General features: G+C 35.9%; 1 protein-coding gene and 1 pseudogene across 1 annotated transcript; both read right to left on the reverse strand.

Moving 5' to 3' along the window:
- Window positions 1-1,796: 1,796 nt before the first annotated feature.
- On the reverse strand, window positions 1,797-7,912 carry LOC103952388 (annotated as a pseudogene).
- A 3,149-nt stretch (window positions 7,913-11,061) lies between these two features.
- On the reverse strand, window positions 11,062-20,890 carry LOC103952391 (cation-chloride cotransporter 1). The gene is made up of 13 exons (XM_009363978.3): window positions 20,694-20,890; window positions 18,958-19,104; window positions 18,158-18,236; window positions 17,770-17,861; window positions 17,293-17,407; window positions 16,800-16,900; window positions 16,565-16,626; window positions 15,607-15,825; window positions 14,793-14,907; window positions 14,284-14,478; window positions 13,139-13,539; window positions 12,616-12,777; window positions 11,062-12,432 (listed from the first exon to the last, which is right to left on the reverse strand). The coding sequence occupies exons 1-13, from the start codon at window positions 20,867-20,869 to the stop codon at window positions 11,342-11,344; spliced, it is 2,955 nt and encodes a 984-aa protein (XP_009362253.2). The 5' UTR covers window positions 20,870-20,890; the 3' UTR covers window positions 11,062-11,341.
- Window positions 20,891-22,386: the final 1,496 nt, after the last annotated feature.

Here is a 22,386-nt window from a genome sequence, read left to right on the forward strand (position 1 = left end):
GAGGGATTTTGTTAGATTAGCCATTAACAGAATTCGAACTCGCGCCGTCATGTAAGTGTTTAACATTTTTTCACCATTATGGTAAAGGGTCACTTGCAATGAGAATCCTCATGATGAGTCGATTTCATATTATATATTTTATCCTATTCTTAGTATGTTTTGGTAATTATTTTGGTAGAATTATGATGCTTTACTTTATATTTTCAACATATATAGGACTTTCGACTTTCTCTGGAGCAAAATGTGATCAAACAGACAAATTTTGGAGTGATTCAAATTGGAGGACGTTCGTGAGTTCCTTAGCTTGTTCATGTCAAAATTTCAGCTTTTCTACCAATCGATTATTTTCTGGCGATGAAACAAAGTAGTAGTGTGTGATGCTGTAAAATGACGTTTTTGGGGCTTAATTGCGATTTTTAGAGCCCAATATGACCTTTGTCAGGTTCATGGACTAGAGAAGTGTTCAAAATATTTCAAGCTTTAAATCCAGCTATCTTGGGCCTATTTTGGAGCATATATGGGTCCAAAATGTGACTGTGCAGATTTTGGGCATTACTAGTTAATTTAGGATTATGTTGTTTATTTTAATTTATTTGATTTCCTAGGAGGATTGAATTATAGCAGTATAAATAAGACAATAGGTCCAGGCCTAGTTCTTCTTCTTCTCTATGTGAAATTTGAGAGAGGAGTTTGGGCAAAGTTTAGAGATTTTCAGATTTTTACATTCAAGATGTTTTCAATCTTTTTCTATTTCAATAAAAATTCCTTTGATTTTAATTATAAATATGCGTAACTAATCTATTTTGTTAGGGTGAGGCCACGAGCCTTAGTAAGAATAGGTAGTTTATTTTCAATTTTCTTATGATAATATGCATGCAAATTTTGAATTATTCCGGTTTAAACTATCTAAGTGTCTTGATGATTCGTGACCATTAGGATGTTTAGAAAAGTAATTTGATGCAATTTTGGCCGGAGGTCAGTCCCTGAAATTGATAAAGGCTTCTTGTGGTTAATACGTGCAAGTTCATTTAGGATGAATACCACGTCTTAAGGGTTGCATTGTTTTTTAGAGGGTTTTCACAAAACTTAATGAGTTATGCATGTTTAGATTTGATCTGAATGCCACAGATGTATTGCATGTTTGATATACGCTCTATATTGGGGGTCTAAGTAGGCATATATTAGGAAAATCTAACCTTCAAAATATGCATTTTTAGGTCATAAGTAATTAGGAGAACTACTTAAGATTGTTAAGATGAGGGCGGAACCTCAGTGCTTTCTGAATTTGATTTCTACTCTTTAAAATTAAACTCGTTTTTATTAAATTATATCATAAATCAATCTTCTCAAAACTTTACTTTAAATAATTAATTGAGATTTGGTTTAATATGAATTATTTAATAATCCCTGTGAATAACGATTTTGCTAGAGCCATATATACTACAATATCTTGTTACTCTTGCAAGTATTATAAATGTTTTTAACCCTTTTACGCATGGTAAAGATCCTATCCACAATTAACGTCTTCTTTTTTTAGGCAATTTAAGTAGCTCTTAATTGCCACTTAGCAATACGGGTTAATGGTATTTCTCAATAATTCTCTACCTATTTTGTTGATGCGAATCCCTTGCGAATACAAGCCATTCTCAACCGTGCGAGAATGTTTGGGTGCTTTGTATCGCTACAGTAGCCTCCCCGGACCGATCATAATTTTTTGCCCGTTAGAGTTAGATTGTCTACTTATCATTTTGAAAATAAATAAACCCCTCTAGTTACATTGTAAGAAACAAAGTTAATTGAGAAAGAAAGTTGTGGTGATATCAATAAAAGTAAAATACTACGTACTTCAAGACAGATTTATAGACAACATTTAATTGTAAATCACATCTCTAATAAGCAAGCTGATAAAACTAAACAGCACTAATCACACACATAAACAATTAAATCTCCACACACAAAACATACCCTTTCTTAACTAGCAGGAGGTGCAGAGGCATTGCTACCATTTCCAGCGTCTAAGCCGGCGTCCCTCGTGGCCACCCTTGCAGCTTGAACCTTCTTCAACTCATTGTTTGTGCCGCCCTCCAGCCTCCTCTCTTCGGAGTCCTTTGCCGTGTCATAAGACGCGTGCAATCCGAAGATGAAGTAGTAAACCAAGATGATCAGAGTCCACACTCCAAACCTTATGAATGAGGCGTGATCGATTGACCCGAGCAGGAAAATGTTGATGGCAATTGAAAGAGATGGCAACCATGGCACCAGTGGCACTCCCCAGAGCTTTGGACTCCTTGCTTGGGGGACAAGTAACCAAATCCCTAAAGTACCCAAGAACCAAAGCGGCGCGGTTACCACGTAGGCAGTCCAATCATCTGTTCTGCTCCAATAGACAGAGGTGGCAATTGAAGAGCTAATTATGATGAAAAGGAAGGCAACGAACTTGTTTCTGTTGGCCTGAGTTGTGACGCTGCTGACATAGTAGCGGCGAACAAGGAGAGCGATGGCAACAAGGCTGAAGATGAACAGAGTGGAGATGGAGAGAAGGTTGGCCAGAATGTCAAGGCTCGTGAAGAAGGCAATGATTGCGGTGGCTGCAAGCATGGTGACCGTGGCATTGACAGGAGTGCCGGTTTTGAAATCAACTTGCGCAAACCATGGCGGCACCATGTGGGTTCGGGCAATGTGAGTGAGGTACCGCGCCTGTCCAACTGCCCCAACAAGCAGCACGCTTGTCATGCCTTTCAATGCACCCGCTGCCACAACTTACTTGGCCCATCCCATACCAACATCTTCAAACGCAACCGAAAATGGAGCTTGTTTGTCGATTTGGTCATACGGCTGCATAAGGCATAATGTCACTGCAAGCAAGCAATAGAGCACTGTGGTAATCACCATTGAGCCGACAAGACCAATTGGGATGTCCTTTGCAGGATTCTTGGTCTCCTCCGCCATGGTTGAAACAGCATCAAATCCAACGTACGCAAAGAATAGAACAGCTGAAGCTTGAAATACACCGCGAGGGCCAAAGTGGGAGAAATCGCGGTAGTTATTGATATCTGCTTTGGTGAGGCCAGCGATGATGATGAAGAGAATGACAATGATGTGGACAATCGAGGCAATGTAGTTGAGACGAGAAGAACCCTTTGTGCTGAGGACTGCGAGGCAGCAGATGCCGATAATGACAGCGACAGCAATGGGATCGAGGTACTTGTAGTCCTCCGGGAAACCGTGGGCTATGATGCGGAAATCATTGGTGTTGCTGCGATTGCAGAGGGTGGTGAAGTAGGATGTCCAAGAACGAGCAACGGCTGCGCCACCAATGACGTACTCGAGGAGGATGTTGCCTGCTGCAATGAACGCCACGAAGTCCCCAAGCTCCACCCTTAGGTAGGCAAATGAGCCACCTGAAAAATCAAATTCAATCTAAGTATATTAGGAGGGAACCTAATTAACTTTTAATCTTGTGAAAGTGTAGCGACACAAATCAACAAATTACTATTTTAATTACTTCGGACTATTAGATTAGATGTAGCAAGATGGAATCAACAACTATTATTTTTTTTTAGAAGTGATACTGGAGCCGAGAAAGGAAGGGATTCGAACTTGAAACTTCGATACTTTTAACTAAGATGTGACAAGCTCGTTACTAATTGTTATTTACTATGAAGTAAATCATCAATTGAATGGAAAAAAATGCAATGGCAATGCTTGAATTGAACGCATGTGTGAAAATTCATATATCCAAAATTTGAAATAAAACAATTTGTTAGTACCTAATCAACCAGATAACACTATAATTAAGTAGGGGTGGGCATAAAAACCACCAAACCGGAACAAAAACCGAACTGAACCGTTTCAAATGGTTCCGGTTCCGGTTTGGAAATATTAAGAACCGAAGGAACCATACCGAACCGTTTTTAATATAAATTATTGTTTTATTATTATTTTTGTATAAATAAGACATTTTTCCAAGATAACCATGTGTATAAGCCCAATATTTTTCTTCACTTCTCTCCCCCTCCTTTGTTGTTTTATCACTTTTCTCCCCCTCCTTTGTTGTTCTTCATTCTTTTCCAGTATATTATGCATTATGTACATTTTAGTTTTAGTTTAAGATCTACACTTTAGTCTTGATATGAACTTTTCTATGTTTTGATTTATATTTATATATGCACACTTTCTATCCTCCGGTCACAAATTTTGTAGATCTAATAGTGGAAACTCAAATTTACTTGAATTTATGATTGAAATATGTGTTTGGTATTAGAAGTACAAAATTAGAAAAAACATATATATAATTTTGATTAGAACCGTAAACCGGTATGAATCGAACCGAAACCGTCATGAACCAAACCGTACGATTTTAGAAATAAATTTAAGCAATACCGCACCGTTGAAATTTTCTTTTTTCGTTTCCATTTTGTGGTAGAACCAGGACAAATCGAACTGTACCCACCCCTATAATTAAGTATAAATCTTGAAAGATTGAAAGAAAAAAAAAGAGTCAAAATCTTGGACAGGTGGTGGGGGCAGAGTTGAAGACACACGCAGGCCTCCACTTGACTTTACATTTTAGAAGGTAAACAAAACAATCCAGAAGAAACGATGAAAAAATCAATCTAGCAAGTAGCAAAAGAATGTGGCCAAGCAAAGGTGTGCTTCCTGCCAGATTTCCCCCCATCACCATCTATTCTCTTATCCACACATTTTCTCACACACGTTTCTCAAATTTATGCAAAAATCAAATGAATTGAAAAAAATTAATAATAATAATTTAACAAGGTTGTGTGTAAGATAAAAATATATGCGTGAATAACACTTCAACATTTCCTATTCCTCAGTCTCCTCTTATTTGAACAATCTCAACTAAGTTATCTTTATATATATATAATAAATAAATAAATAAAAGTGATAGAGACTAAAAAAGAAAGAAATTTGGAGGAAGAAAATCATCAACGTAATTAAAAGGAATTCCTTAGACGTAATCATTTGGCAATTTAGACTTTTTCTTTTTTGTACATGTAACTAAAGTATCTTTAGAATATTCAAAAGGAATTCCTAAACGTAATCATTTGATAATTTGATAATGTTGCATCTTCACCTAAAAGCATTCTTAATAATTTATTTTTTTAGTACATCGATATATTTTTACATTAAAGGGAAGAGAAAATTCGACTAAATTACACAATTAACAATCTAATTTGATATGAAATTTGTCATCCACGAGATTCGAACTTAAGACCTCTCATTTCCCAGTAAATAGGAATATCACCAGATTATAGTATTGAGTAACATCATTCCTAATAATTAAAGTTATATAAAACCTCAAGTCATACATCCTATGAAATAATTCAATTGTCAGATATTAATCAAAAGCATGTTTATGATTTAGTTAATCAAAGGCATGTATATGAAATAATTCAATTGGAAAGTATTAATCAAAGGCATGTTTAGCTTTTTATTTATCAAAAATATATGTTTTCTAAATAAATAAAAGATCTAGTTATTTGGATGCAGTTAATCCTTTGTTATCAAAAGCACTCTCAATCATGTCCTAACAATAACATACTAAATTTCACGCACACAACTTAAGAACACACTTTTAAAAGGAAGCATTTGTTGGCACTCACCGAGGTGGGTAGATAGGGGAAAAACGAGCAAGTGGAATACAAATTTTTATTTTTAGTCCTATTAACAATCCTCTTTCAGAAATTTTTGAACCAAAGCTAAAGCATACAGAATCTTATGGAAGTGTATATAAAATGACTGCAAACGTTTTTTGTAAAAGTATTTTTAGAATTAATCCTTAATAAAAATGTAAGTGAAACTTGTAAAAGCATTTGAAGTGTTTCTCACAAGAAGCACACAAAATCAGTATTTCTTATAGAAAACACTTCAAGTATTTTCTTGTATGAAATACTTCAAGTTTTTTAGAACTCAAAAACATATTTCTAAAAAGCTTTATATTATTTAAAACGCTTCCAAAGGGAACCTATAACCCTTAAAATGTCAGCATTACTTTATAACGGGCAATAAAATAAAATTATGGTGTATTATTATTAAATTATATATCGATTTAGGATAGGCAACGATTATGACGGATGGGTAATCGCGGTTATTTACTCATAACCGTTTATGTTCATATCCGTATAACCGTTTACCCGTTGGGTAATTGCATAAACGGTTAAACTCATACCCATAACCGTTTATAAACGGTTAACCATACCCACAACCGTATACACATTTAATCATAATCGTTTACCCATTTAACCATAACCATTTACTTGTTTACCCATTTTAAACTCGTTTATCCTTTTTTTTTTTATCCATTTACCCATTTTTCACCTATTTACCTGTTTTTTTTTTAACAACTTGAAAATTACAAAAAAAAAATAATAATAAATAAATAAATAAATCGTTTTTTTGACAATTAAACACCGTTATAGGTACATTTTAGTATGCATTTCCCTATTTTAATCATTTAGGTTCTCATACAATTCTAATAATTGAAATAATAGTTTATGAATGATATTTTTCTACTACACCCAAGCAAGTCTTTAATTATAATCCATATGATTACAAAGTAAAGCTTCTAAAAACAAACATTTTTCTACACTAATACCAGTACTTTCTGTTAACTGCAAGATAGATCATAAGCTTCAAGTCAGCTCTTTGATCTTTCTCCTTGTTGGATTCTTATGCTTCAAACTTTTTGTATACGAAAAGTTAAGCAACAAATACAAAAACGCGTTATAACCGCTAAAAATATTATAAATTTGACATATATTAAATTAAATAAGTAAATGAATATCCGTTATAATAGCGGACAACACCCATAACCGATAGATACCCGTTATAACTACAGGTAATACTTATAACTGCTCATTTAAATTTCACAAATAAACGGTTATACCCATAACCGTTTGTTCGTCTAAACGATTATCCATAACTGTAACAGTGAACTTTAAATAAATAGATAATCGCGATTACTCGAATCCATGGATATTTTGCTGATCCCTGATATCGATCCTTTTTTGTGGTGTGAAAATCAAACATCAAAGCCTAGGCTACATCCACATATTGCTACAAATATTTTAAACGTTTATGGTTGAAACAAGATGATAAATATGTGGGCAAAGGCTAATTTAAATAAAAATATTTAAAAATGCTCGAATATTTAGTAAGTGTGTTGGTATAGCCGTACCTGCAACAGGAATCTCAACGGCGAACTCGGTGTAACAGAAAACAGAGAGCAAGGCGGAGACGCCCGAGACGACGTACGACAGCACGACGGCTGGGCCCGCGTGCTCTCGCGCCTCCAGTCCCGTGAGCACGAATATTCCCGCGCCGATGACAGCGCCGAGTCCGAACCAGATGAGGTCCCACCAGCTGAGCGTCTTCTTCATCTCGTGATGACTCCGCGCCTTCACCTCCACCAGCTCCGTGTTGTCCGCCGACCGGGTCAGGACCCGATCCACGAACCGGCCCGGCGTCTGCTTCAACGCGTTGACGTAGTTGCCCCAGCTCTGAAACGACTCCTCGGGGAGAAAATCGTCCCTTCTGTACGTGCAGCCTCTCCGCCGTATCCCCTCATCGTCTCCTCCGCCGCCCGCTAGCATCTGTAAAAATTCTAACTCAAAATTTTCAGAAAAATGGAATTTATCAAAGAAAATAAATAAATAAAACCACAATATGATCCAGAGAGACTAAATTCAGTACCCTTAGTTTCTGTTTGGTTGCCGAGAAAGCTGAGGAAAATGATTCGATCCGTAACCGTACGTCTGAATTCGGCTTTTATGTACGAACAAAAAGCGATTATTCCAATATCTGCATATTTATATATTATTTTAGAGAGACATAGAGTGAGCTTCCGTTTTTCCGAACCCTTCTACACAACCACAAAATATATCACTTATCTTCTGATCACAATGAAAATTTTCCCAATTATCCTTACTCGTATTCAGAGCTGTTGCAAACTGGCCAACGACGGAATCTGAACCGTTGATTTTTTGTGTGAGAGATTCACTGCATCAACTGTTTTTAGTACCATACAACAAACGATTTCCAACCGTTTTAGATTCATTGAATCTCAGGCTTCATCGATGGTCACATGTTATTTGTGAAGATTGTGAGCTGTTGGTTTGGTGAATCTCCGGGTGAGATTCACTTTATTTTACGTACGTGAGTAACCGACGTTATGTGTTAGGTGATTACGAGCTGTTTGTTTGATAAATTTTAGACGAGGTTACTGGAAATATTTTAAATATTTAATTTTCTAAATTTGATAATTTTCAGATATTTAATTTAATCAAACGACTAAAATTATTATAATTTTTTAAGGGGTTATCGTTTGATTAAATTTTAAGGGCCCGAATTAATTGATTGGTGGGCTTTGGAGGGAGAGTTTGAAACATTTTTTTTTTGTACATTTTTCTTTTATTTCTCTTACTATTACAACAAACTATCATATTATGTTCTTCAAAATATATTTTTTTGTACAAAATCTATTATAATTCGTATTTAAACACTTCTAATCAACTATTTAAAACATAATTAACAAAACTAATTTTTTGTTGTTTTTTGTTTATGCCTTACCTACAGGTGATTTTAACATCTCTAATTTTTTTTTTAAAAAAAAAATTAAAAAACATACACTGAATATACATTTTAACATCTCTACATTTTTCACTTATTTTTTTACGTTTCGGCATAAATATTCTACCAAATGTACACTTGTAGCTCAATAAATCATAAATCTACTTCCAAATAAATTATAAAGGCTTCCTTAATGCTCACGGAAATATTTCGAGAAAATAGAAAATTTGCATTTTTTACAAAAAAAAACGTGTATTAACAATCACAGTTTTTAGTCGATTTTGCAAATTCGTACATATATCACCATTCAATCTATTTATTTTCACCTTTGCCTCACTTGCGAAGTTTTTAAATTAAAGTGAGACTTTCCATTGAGATTCTTGAGTGTAAAACCCCATTTGACTATGTTTTGGATATCATTATTGTATTCTTTACTTATTTTTTTAGTTTTCGGCTTAAATATTTTACTAAATATAGATTTTTTTTTCGAGAACCTGTAAACCTGCTTCCAAATTCCTTAAAAAGTTTAACTTAATGCTCAAGAAAAATATTTTGCGAAATAAAAAATTGCATTTTTGTCAAAAAATATGGGTGTTGAGCGGGCTAGACACACGCAAAATAAGACGAACGTAGCTCATGCAGAACAAGGTGAACCATGGCATGCAAAATAAGGCGGGTTTCGTTCACACGGGCTTTTGGCATGCAAAACGATGCGAGCTTCGTTCACGAAAAACGAGGTTGGCTATGTGCACGCCCAAAAGACACGAGCTCTATGGACGAAAAAAGGGGAGGGCTTCTAGCCAGCAAAACAATGCAGACTCCTCACATGCAAAACAAGGCAAACTCAGGAACACAAGACAAGTCGAGCTCCACGCATAGAAAACGAGGCGGGATACATCACGTAATGTCGTAATCCGAGGCCAACTGAACGCTAAAAAAGATACGGTATTCTAGCACTCAAAACGAGGCAATCCTGCACATAGAAAATTAGGTGGCTTCTGGGACAAGAAACGAGGTGAGGTTAAAAACATTCGTGTGCGTTGAGTGTTGAAATGTGCCGAACTCAGGATGTTATTTTTACAGCCCGCTTTTATTCACTTGTTACTGTTCATGCTCTACTATTCACACATTCCTAAATTTAAAGGTATTTGAACCTTTTTTTTTTTTTGTTAATTTTGCTTTCATCTAATTCTAAACTACCTATTAATAGAGCTTTCTTTATCAACCAAAAGAGAGTGAAAAGATTATTTAACGAAACAATATTTTTGCTGTTTTTTGGTTAAGCCTCACCTACATGTGATTTTAACATCTCTAATTTAAAAATAAAAATTATACACTAAATATACATTTTAACATCTCTATATTTTAAACTTATTTTTTTCTTTTCAGCATAAATATTCTACTAAATGTACATTTGTTGCTCAATAAATTTTCAATCTGCTTCCAATACATTATAAAGATTTCCTTAATGCTCACGGAAAATATTTCGAGAAAATAAAAAATTTGCATTTTTTACAAAAAGATGTGGATGTTAACTCACAGTTTTCGGTTGGTTTTGCAAATTCGTACATAAATCACCGTCCAATCTATTTATTTTCACCTTCGCCTCCCTACGAAGTTTTGAAAATTAAGGTGAGACTTTCTGTTGAGATTCTTGAATGCAAAACTCCATTTGATAATGTTTTGGGCCTCAATACATTTTTCACCTTTTTTTTAGTTTTCAGCTTAAATATTCTACTAAATATACATTTGTTACTCAATAAACCGTAAACCTGCTTCCAAATTCCTAAAAAAATTAACTGAATGCTTAGGAAAAATATTTTGCGGAAATAAAAATTTTACATTTTTGTCAAAAACATGGGTGTTAGGCAGGCTTGACGTATGCAAAACGAGGCGGACGTAGCTTACACAGAAAAAGATGAACCGTGGCATGCAAAACAAGGTGGGCTCTGCTTATGAAAAACGAGGCGAGATATGTCACACAAATCGAGGCCCGCACTGCGCATGGAAAATGCGGCTAGCTCTGTGCAAGCTAAAATGACACAGGCTCTGTGGACGCAAAAAGGGGCGGACTTCTGGCAGGCAAAACGATGCGGACTTCTCACATGCAAAACGAGGCGAACCCAATGCACAAGACAAGGCAGGCTCCGTGCACACAAAACGAGGTGAAATCCCAGATACTCAGAAAACGAGTATGGCTCTAAGCATGAAAAACGAGACAAGATACGCCGCACAAACCGAGGCCAGCTAAACGTAAAACTCGTAGATTCATGTTTGTATAGTGTCTATATTTGGGTAAGATATCGGTGGATACAATGTCTTTAACCGGGTCATGCACATCCCATGGCAGAGCAAATGCAATGCACATCATTGTACCTATGTATTGCTTAATTGGCTACGTGATGTTTTGGGAGAAGCATAAAAAACACCGAGTCAAAACCAACATATATTTGAGCTGCAAGACACAAGAAATGAACAAAAATAGATTCATCATGGTGCACGGTTAAGCTTTTTAACTGGAAGTTTCACATCCCAAAAAATAGCTATATTTCAAAACTTTACAAGAACAAATTAAGGGAACCAGTAAGATGCTGCTCTAGCCACAAGGACGGTAAAAAGAATGAATGTAACGCTTTAAACTACAAAAGTAAGAAAATCAAATGGAAAAGTGAAAAAAAATATATGAACAACGTAGCGTCGGAAAATGCGGCAATTACCATTCCAGGACGGATGCAGTCTTTCACTGAAACTATGTGAATAGAGTTACAACGTCTCTACGGTATCCTCTCACAATTAGAAGTCTCGGCACATTCTCCACCAACAAATCCATGTATTCCATGTAGAAATATGCCGGGTGGTTGGCCGGTGGTGGAGGTAAGCTCACAAGCACAACCGCAGCCATTCTCGAGTATCTGAGTATTGTCGAGTTCAGCTTCAGCGTAGTGTAAAGAAACTTCTCCACCTGCTGCTCATCCACGAAAACTTGCCTCCCGTCAGCCATCAGAGGGGTCCCTTGTTTCTCAGCTGTTGCCTTCATGTTAGCCATGTAATCAGCTATCCGCTGCTGAGCACCAGTGTACGCCTCCATGGATTCATCTTGAGGAGAAGCACCGTCTGCTTGCATGTCCCATGATTTCATTGTTACAACAATCACTTCAGCATGCATCCGAAGATCATACAGAAACTTCTTGACATCAGCCTTGAGCACCTCCGCATCAGTATCCTCCTCCGCAATGCAGAAAACCTGGATTTTGCAACTCTCAAAGCTTTCCTTCGTGAGGAGGAGTTGAGAGAGAAGAAGCATGAGACCCCCATCTCTCACTATCCAATACAAGTCAATGGTACCATACTGCCTCTGATACTCATTAGGCCACTCGTCAAGACCCTTGACAATAACAACAGCCTTGTTCGCAACAATGCAATCGTTAATTATTTCAACGAAAGTGGCTGGAATTTCCGTTAAGTTTTCACGACGCCATATTTCAGGATACCGCATCACCACAATGTTTGGCTTGAGGTTTCCAAGACCCATTGTCTGGACAATGCCCCGAAATCCTTCAGACACACTGGGGGCCACGACAATCTCAGCTACACCTTCACAATTCTTGTAGTCAAGGTAGGTAGCAAGCTGTTTGCATGCAGTCTTAGCATCTTCAGCACATTCACGGTAATCACCGTCCATAATAGCAAAAAAGATGGACATTCCCCTGCCCTTCTTCTTCATACAGTTGGCAAAGTCAGCAAGTTTGGGATGGCAGGGTACATTATCTGGCAGCTTCCCCCATGGCCGGCAGAATATCAATGGGATGGGGTACCAATTCTTTGGGTGCACCTGGTTTGCTGCATGCATAGTGAAAAGATGAATAAGAAAAAGTTAAAGTATACTCGCATGCAAGCACGAACCATTGGATTAGCATGCACTTCCTCCAAACCATCAGGATGCCCCCGGCAACCACACCACATAAACACGCTCTCACACTAAAATTTTCACCTAGAAAGGTAAAACTTTAGATGTACACGTACCTCCTAGAGATCGTAGACTGCGGAGAGCCAGTTGGAAATATGCACTCTTGAAACCATCACCCCAATCCCCAGCCTTGCCCTTGATGCTCACATAATAATAAATAAGGCTTGCCAGGGCTAGAGACACAATAGTGAATGTCCAGGAGATCAAGAACATGATCACTGTATACAAAAAGAAAACACAGATGATTAATATAACGTAAAAAAAAAAATCGAATTTAACCTACTTACATCACGCATAAGCATGCACATATGGCTACAATAACTTGCAGTACGACAGTAACAGAATCATGCCACTGTCAGATGCTAATCCATTTAATCAATCTTAACAGTGACGAGTATATAGGATCCATTAGTTTAACAATCCCCAAAGCTAGGTGGGCTGGAAATTTCCAACTAAATTTCAAGAGCTGACAGTTGATTTCCCTACCTATGCTTTTACTGTCTTTCTTAGCGCATCTATAAAGATAGATCATAATGTTAAAAATCAGAGTACAAAATAAATATAATAGGTATAGTATACCTATACAAAGTGAGGCTCCAAGAAGAGAGAGGCTCCAGTGGTGAAATTTCCAACGAGGACGCCAACTGGGAGCATCTAGAAGATCCAGAAGGAAGCAAGATAAGTTCACACCCGCATAACACAGAAGGAAAAACATAGTTATAGTTGGTGTGATTAGATCCAGGTTCCCAATAACGACACACCCGATACAGAGGAGCGCTGTAAACAAGGTAGCAATGTGAGGCTCATTCCCCTCTGAAACCCGGAAGTAGTTAAGAACAGGTAAAATGTCATCATTGGCTATTGCTGCAAGGAGACGGGGGGCACCAGTCAGGCTTTGAAGAGCAGCACCTAAGGTTGAAAGAATTATTCCAATGTAAATGAATACTGGGAAAGGCCAAGCTATTGTAGCCGAAAGTAGCCTGCAGAGAAACTCCAGTTTCAGCAGAAACAAACGATGAACAAAGTACATTAATTTGCCAATGCAAAATTCTATTTGACACATACGCAGGAAAATAATTAACTAGACAGAAACTCCCAACTTTTAGAACTCAGTTAACACAATATAGATAATATAATAAATAAGTGGCCATGGACGAAACTCCAAATCAACGGATTTAGCTGTTCTAAACCCTGAAGAGTTAAGAACAAACAAACAAAAACAAAAGGAACTTCCAGACCAGAGACTAGTTAGACATCATCTCAAACAGATCTTCTCAGTACTTACCCTCTAACAAGTACAAACCTAGGAATTACATTATCCTTTTATTAGGTGTTGAAAAATTCAGCACAAAGAAAGATGTTTTTCTAGGTTTTTAAGAAAGAACAGCCACTGACAAAAGAGGGGGAACTTAAAAAGTTTAGTAAAAGATTTCTATCACCTGTCTCCGTCCTTATGTTGAAGAACTGCCAGTCTTTCTTTCCAAATTTGGATTTTTTGTTAAAAGTTGATGAGCAAAAATGAATATTGCAAAATAGATGATTCCTAGATGTCTAGTTTGCCACATGATTAACAGAGGTGGTCATTTCCACACATAAATGAGAATAGAAAGGCAAAAAAATAAATAAATTATACAACCTCAGGCAACTTTAAATTAATATAGTTAAAATGAGAAAGAAAAGATAGGTTAGTGCCTGAAGGAAGGACTATTAGAGAATTTGTATACCTGTCAGTCAAAAGCTTCTCCCTGGTTGCAAGGGCTCCAAATAGTAACACAGAGACCAGATACATTGCCGTAGTTGTAAGAGTTGCAGCCAGTGTTCCAATAGGAATTGAACGCTGAGTATCTTTTAGTGAGGCTGACCGATTTGAACCTGCCATAATTCCTGTCACAGCAGGGAAAAAGAGGCCGACCATTGCACTGGAAACAAAAATTAATAGCAAAGTTAAAAAAGCAATAGAAAATTTATATCCGCCCAAAATTCATAACCAACAAATCAAATAAATTGCCATACAAACATACAGCTAGTATATAAAATAATAGCCCTTCACCAAAAAGGAAAATAATAGTAGACAATTACAAGTTTAAAGAAATAGATTGATGAAACCGTGATTTTAAAAGAATGTCCTCAATAATCATAAAAAGAATCCTAATATTTGCATATTTATAAGTTTAACTCACACCAGCAAAATAGTCAAACTACAAAAGTTCAAAAGATTAATGCCATGACTAACTTGAAATTCCAGGATACTTTTCCATCAGGATCAGGGATTCCATTGTTATTGGTCTTCTGATAATCTGAGCTCCAGTTTTCTTTAAAAGAGTTCAAACTCAAGCCCGTGACCCCATCTGTAACAGATATTACAAGAAATATTATCCATTTACCCCCACCAAAACCAAAGCCAACAAGTATAAAAGAATACATTTGACGGGAACATATATGTAAAAAGTCCAGTTACTATAATATAATGCGATAGTCGACCTGATCTAAACTGCACACCTGTGTAAAAGTAAGCTAATCTTTAAGATACTGGTCCAGGCATGCAGCCTTTGACCACTAAAATGAAAAAAAATAAAAAATAATAACAGTATCCAACTAGATCTGAGTACCAACATCCGAAGATATTTCTTTCAGTATATTTGTTCTTGAATGGGGGCAGCGTTGCTTAGATTATTGACCTTGTTTCGTGCTTTCAGCTGAGGTTGTCATACTAGCTTACTTGTATTTTCTTTTATTTCTAAACCTAAGTTTTTGTTTTTAGTAAAACTATTATTGTTGTTAATATTGCTATCATTATTATTGCAAATAATATTATCTCTAACATTGTAGTAGTAATAACAATAAACAACAAGCTGACGACAACACAACACTGAAGGTTCACAATATTACTTATGTATGAAATCGAGCCTACGTATTATGACCCCAAAATTAAATACACCATTAATAATAGTAGACAAATTACATAGAAAAAATATCAAGTACAAGCAAAAACATATATACATATTGATAAGTGCCAGTTCCTGAAAGAAAGTTAATGCTTCACTAACCTACAGGGTGATTCTTCCTCGCCAAAGCAATCCCGATATATATGCAGAACAGCGAGAATAAAACAGGTATGAGGAAAGCAGGTGCAACCCGATTGATCATTTTCACACCACCAAACACAATAAAGCACAAAAGAATAGTCACAACTATCCCATAGATTTGTAGGTCATGTGAACTCGGAGTTTGTATTTGAATTGATGTTCCATTAACTCTTGTGGTCTCTGTGTTGACAACATGAAAAAAGGAACAAGAAATTACATACAATTTCAAATATTAGAAACAAGTTCTTGGTTTTTATTTTCTTTAACCTGAATTTTTTTTGGTAATTATACCAATTCCCAGCAAAACATTTCAAAGAAAAAAGGTTCCACTATTTTTTTTGTTGACAAGAAACGATCGAACTTAAAACAGCAGAAAGATTTACAAACAAGTGGATAAGAAGTCCACCATCTAAAAAATATAGATAAGACCTCTCAAGTAGGCTAATTTACAAGAACCTAAAGTTGGACCAAATTCATTTTACAGCTGCTAACACATCCATCATTATATATGAAAGAGAATAATCCCTGAAGAGATCTGCCCAGTATCTAATCCCAAAGTTCATCTACTCCCACTCCCTTATAATCCTCAAAAGTTGTTCTATTCGCTCCAACCAAATGTTCCAAAAGACTGCCAACAAAGCTCAAAATTCTTGACTATCAACCTCAGTTTGAAATCTTTTCCTATTTTAGGTTTAACTTTATTTTAAAATAAAATGAAAATTAAAAAATGTAATTCACAAATGGATTGAGGTTTTTTTCTTCTTTGTTTAAGATATAAAAATCCTTAGAAAAAACAGCATTACAAGCACTAGAACTTTTCCTAAAAACAAGTATAGATTTTACCACTGCCAAGCCATACAAGAATTTCAAATTTAGTCAGGCCTCAAAAATTCATAGGAAAGATATTATTGTAAATTACCTCTAAAAATCCCAGCTGCTGGTACAGCTTTCAAGAAGGTTTCAACAGCTCCCAAGACATAACTAAAATAACAAGAACATGAAAGCCCAAGGTCAGTATTCAACAACCATCCAGCACCATGCACAAAGCAATCAAAAGAATAGAACACTTTATTCAAGACTCAACTCTGCCCGCCTCAGGACATCAGCCATCATGTCATTATGTCATCACAATTAAGTTAACAGTGAACACTTACAGAGATCCAGCAACAGCATTTCCTAGAAAGAAACATAATCCAATGCTAACTCCAACTTCTGGACCAAGGGCACGACCAATTAGATAGTAAGGTCCACCACCCTAGAAGTAAAATGAATACAAAGAAGAATTCATTATCCCTTCTTTCGCAAACCTATTTGGTGAAAAATAAACTAACTCATAAAATACCGTGTCACAGTACTCAAGGAAAGAACCATAATTCAACATGCATTACCTGATATGTGAATATAACACAGTTCAATAACATATAAAGCACAGGGTTAGCAATTCTTTGAAAGTAAGAATAACTCTTATGATTGAAACCAAATTGTAGACACACAATCATGTAACAATCTAAAATGGTATCACAATCCAGTTTCCAACTTTTAAGAGTCACTAAAACATTGCTCTGGTATTTTATGACAGGGTGACGACATTCTTAAAATACCGTCTAATATTTCTCTAGTCTGTCTTATCATATAAATATTATGTACCTTCATAGCACCATTGGTTGCAATTGCACTCAATGATATTGAAGTCAGGAAAGTACACAAGCCACAGAAGAAAACCAAGAGTAGTGACTCAGCTATGCCAGCCATACCAACAATCCTGTCATTTTTACATGTTCAGATATAATATCAGTAGCTTTTTTATATAAATAAATAAATCAAAAACATAGATATCCGTAAGAACATGACTGGTCTAGAAGGAAAGGAAGCATGATGCACTCAATCATTTGAAAATCCATAAAAACGAAAGATACAGAAATAAAAGCAATAATCATCAGATTTGTTTCGCATGCAATTTCCCAGTTCTATTAAGCCTAACAAAGAGCTTTAGAACGAGGTAGAAGCATGCCAGAGAAAAGGTCATTTTTATATATTGTTCATGCATCTTGCAAACAGCTTGAGAAATAGAATAAAATAGTTGCATATCAAAGAAAGATGAACCTCAAGCAAATTAAGAATTACCAAGAAAAGCGGATATAGTAGATAATTCCCAATATGTTTTGAAGGCATGGCACAAATACACCCATCATTGTTCCCAATTTGAGATCACTTGGCTGCATGGTGATGCACATCAAAAGATACAGAAAAACATCAGAAATTCGGAACTGCAGTTCCAACTTTCAAGAAAGCATAACTCAAAAGGGTTAAAAGGTATACGCTACAAGTAACTATACATCTAAGCCAGCATCCTTATGATTTCTTAACCACACCTACTTTCAAAGTAATGACAAAATGACAAAAATAGTTGCACTGTTTTACCTTGTAATTTACTCTATTGAATCCAAGCAAGCAACGAGATAAAGAAGGGACTTATGCAAGATACAGCAGGATATTCAATAAAGTACCATACCTTTGGTCGCCCCTGAGTGATAGCAATATCTTCACCATCTCTAGGACTTGACGGTGCTGCAGTCTGCTCATCTGTCATACTGTAGCAAGCATGAAACAAATAATTACCAGCCAATCAGCAACAAAAGTTATACCAAACATAAGTAAATAGCCTTTGTATCAAGAAAATTCTCCAAAATCAAACATGGGGGGAAAAAACTGCCAAAATATTTATTCTCTCATCCTTACATCCTTTCTCAGAAAGAGATTACACAGAAAACAGAAACCACATATCAAAAACGATAACTTTAAGAGAGAAAATAAATTAATTGTACATGTGCCTGCATCCCTCTGAATGCCTAGATGTGTATATGTGTGTGTGTGTGTGTGTGTGTGAGTGTGTGTATTGGTCAGTTAAAATTATGTTCCAAGGGCACCAGAGACAGGGGTACATAAACAATATGACAAATATCGTAAAACCTAGGATACAGATATGGCAAAGCAAAGGACAAGACAGCAAAACAAAATAATATATTCAAAGTGCTTCCTCTTTTTTCATCAATGTTTTCTTTTCATGTGAGCCCTTAACATTTTAAAACTACCCGTAGGGACGTGATTTTCCTAACAATTTCAAAATCATTGTTCCTATTCACCATGTACATGCCATATTCAAGTGTCAAATTGGATACAGATTTGGAGTATCAAAAGCATGTGAATCAGATACTGCATATCTGAAACTTTTTGAGAGTACCTGCGTTTAAGGGTAACAGAACATGATAAAAAGAACAAAAAAAAACATACTAATGAGCATATCGAACTTACCTCTTCAGACCAAGAATGTTGACGAGAGAATCAAAACCAAATAGTTCCAATTTTGATTCTTTCTGGGGCCCATTGGCTTGCACATGAGTAGAAGGCCCTTCTTGTATGTTAGAACCCATGTTTTCTTGGGTGCTCACTTTTATTTTCCTGTCCCCCAATAGACATGTACAGAGATTATAAGCAAGAATAAATAAAATTATATTCCACATGTTGCTCGATCTTTTTTACATGCAATGAACAGAAACCCACCTTTCAACGTATAGGCACAAAATAAACCAAACTTACCTGAATAGGAATATCAATTTACAATTATCTTTATAGCTATATAAAACATTTTGACAAGGAAACTCGGATCTTTTTGGTTCCAAGGAATTATTGCAACAACCCATGAATAAGATAACTCTAAATTTTCATGGACTGATGTTATGCCAAACCATAGATTGGGATACCCATGAATAATAATAAAAAATGTATAAGTGGAAAATGTGTGTACTCTTTGTTAGGAAACATGTTTATCATTAAGAAAAAAATACTGCAGAGAAGTATGGACAAGACGTCCATCAAATTACAAATTGCTTGCTTTCAACTCAAAACTCCAAACCAAAATGATTGCATTTAAAGGAAGATCCTGAAATGCTTGATATAGATGACCAAAACAAAAATCAAACCTAATTTAGCCCCAAACTCACCCCATTTCCTCTACCCTAACATCAACTAACCTCTTATTTCATTCCAACCAAACAATCCACATAAAAACCAATACCCACAATGCCAAATGATAATCGCAATGTGTTGGGGCCAATCCCCAACTGATCTTCACCAGCAAGGAACAACAGTTTCTAAGCTAAACCCTAAACCACCCCAACAGTTTCATCAGCCTAACCCAAATTTGTGTTGTAATAGGTATATCGCTTTGCAAAAACACAGCACACCACTATGGAGATCTAAACAGACATGGGCTCAAATAGACTTCTTTTCTGGAGCATATCATAAGTACTAATGTTTCATGAACCAATAGAAAACAAAAACTGCACTTTTGATTGGGCACACCGACCTTTCACATCATCTATATGGCTCAAAACCTTGATCAGTATGCAGATAACAAAATTAATGATTTACCCGACTACAATCTTTTATCAAATTGACCAAGATTTGAGGAGACAATACTCTCGGAATTCACAATCATTCAAGTTCACTGAAAAATTTATATCCCCTACAAGCAAAAACCAAAGAAGATAACTACTATACATGCCACTTGGAATTAACCTTCATATGTAGTATACAAATGAGACTTGGGCAGCGCTTTAGTGTACATTCGAATTCAGAATCCAAGCATCTTAAGAATTCCCATTATTTGAATTCAATAGCTCATCTACTTAACAATCAACATTCTAGCAAATTGCACTGTGGGTTTAACTCATTTTTTATTTCGACAAGAATTCATCATAAAGAAAGCTTAAAGCATCAAAGTGCACTTGTGGGTTTAACTCATTTTCGATTTCCGATGAGAATTCATTATATACAAAGCTTCAAGCATCAAATTTTACTTGTGGGTTTAACTCATTTCCAATTTCCGACAAAACTCCATCATACACAAAGCTTAACGCATCAAATGAACTTGTGGGTTTAACTCATTTTCCACAAAAAACCCAATAAACGCAAAGCATAACGCAACAAAATTCATTCTTTAACCACCATTCAAATCCCTAAGTCTCAGATAAAGAAAGCGCACATACTTGAGTGAAGCTTGGTGGACGGGGAGAGAAGATGAGGAAGAGGAGGAGGAGGAGGAAGGATCCATGGACGACATCTCGAGCACGGCGCGATCGTCGTCGACGACGGGGCGATACTTGCGACCCCTCTGGCCACGGAACTCCTCTTCCGCACCGGCTTCGACGTCGGCATTGTCCATTTCTGCGCCCTGTCTGGATCGATCCAATACAAACTATTCCTACAGAAACTGGATTTAGATCTGTGCGAGAAACGGATAGAAAGAAAGGATTTTTATATAATATTTGCGAGAAATTAAGAAACGATGATGTTATTGAATACTGAATGTTCAAAAGAAACGCAAAGAAAAAGAGAGAGGCGTCTTTGAATTGAAGAAACCTGGAGACGAAATCAAATGAGAGAAAAAGTTGAGAAATGAGGACGTTAAATTTTTTGGCACGGCGGTAACAGCACGCGCCTTTTAAACTCGTTCTCGCTTTCTGTAAAAACCCATTTTTTGTTGGATTTTTACGTTTTTTTTTTTTTTTTTTTTTATCTTTCTTTCTGTAATCTTGTTTCTTTTCACTAATTATATTTTCTGTTTCTGTAATTTTGTAACAAAAATGTCGTACGCTATTTATAACAAAAATGTTGCATTCATGCAAGTAGTCTGTTGCGCTGATGGATATGAATATGATTGTTTTAGTTTAGTTTTGAATGGCAATATCAGTTGTAATAAAAATATTACATAAGACGTTTATTTTTAATTCACCTGCGTTACGAGTTTAAAGTTAAACACTGAGTACACGAAATTAGAAAACAACAAGCTCACAAATAAACTTTGGATATGATGTACACATGAGTTTAGCCTTTTTTTTTTTTTTTTTTTTAGTCAAACGATAGATTTGTTAAAATAGATGTTAAATTAAGGAACAGAGTTTGAATTCACGCCGTGGTGAAAGGGCAATACTCCTCTCCACCACTGTGGTAAGGGGCCACTTGCATGAGTTTAGCCAGTTAACTAGAGTTGTGTGTTTCTTTTTTTCACTCTAGTTTAAACATACATGTTCGTAGTTTAGATGAATTTAGTGTAGGTTATTTTATTTTTAAGAACAAAAAAGAGATGGAATATGAAAGTTCTAGCTAGCCAAATGTTAGTAAGAAATTTGTAACTTAATTAGTTGAAAAACTTTGGCTCTTTTATCTTTGCACCCGTAATTGGCCAGCCTACACCATCAATATCACTTGTATCAAAAACTAAATGAAGGATTATTAATTACATACGACACCTAAATAAAACACTTTTTTTTTTCAAGTAAAGAAACGAGAAGTGCAACTCAAAACTGACTCACAACATCAGAACAAATGGAAAGGGATCCACTTCGGATCCCTTCCACTAAATCCTCTTCATCAACCAATACAGACTTTTGAAATTTGATCTAACGGCTAAAGTAATTATAACATTTAAAGTGAAACCTGTTTTTAGCCGTTAGATCAAATTTCAAAGATCCAGATTAATTGATGGGGAGGATTTAATGGAAGAAATCCAGAGAATATCCCTTTCCAGAACAAACAAAGCGAGTTGGAAAAAGACCCCAAAAATATCGTCAATGAGAAGAGAAACAAATAATGCTAAAGTAGGAAATAGTTAAAAGACATTGTTATTTCTTGTTTGTTTTCCAACCAAGAGACATTGCCATAATTATTGAGAAATTTTAA

The sequence above is a fragment of a genome, unplaced genomic scaffold, assembly GCF_019419815.1.
Source record: "Pyrus x bretschneideri cultivar Hongxiangsu unplaced genomic scaffold, Pyrus_bretschneideri_v1 Contig19, whole genome shotgun sequence".
Lineage (NCBI taxonomy): Eukaryota > Viridiplantae > Streptophyta > Magnoliopsida > Rosales > Rosaceae > Pyrus > Pyrus x bretschneideri.

Excerpts from the sequence above, each read along its gene's own strand:
- LOC103952391 (XM_009363978.3), bottom strand. The coding sequence starts at position 20,869 with ATGGACAATGCCGACGTCGAAGCCGGTGCGGAAGAGGAGTTCCGTGGC. Across the intron at positions 15,826-16,564 it reads AGCAGCTGGGATTTTTAGAG|AGACCACAAGAGTTAATGGA; the intron begins GTAATTTACAAT and ends TTGTCAACACAG. Across the intron at positions 13,540-14,283 it reads GAGAAGCTTTTGACTGACAG|GCTACTTTCGGCTACAATAG; the intron begins GTATACAAATTC and ends GTTTCTCTGCAG.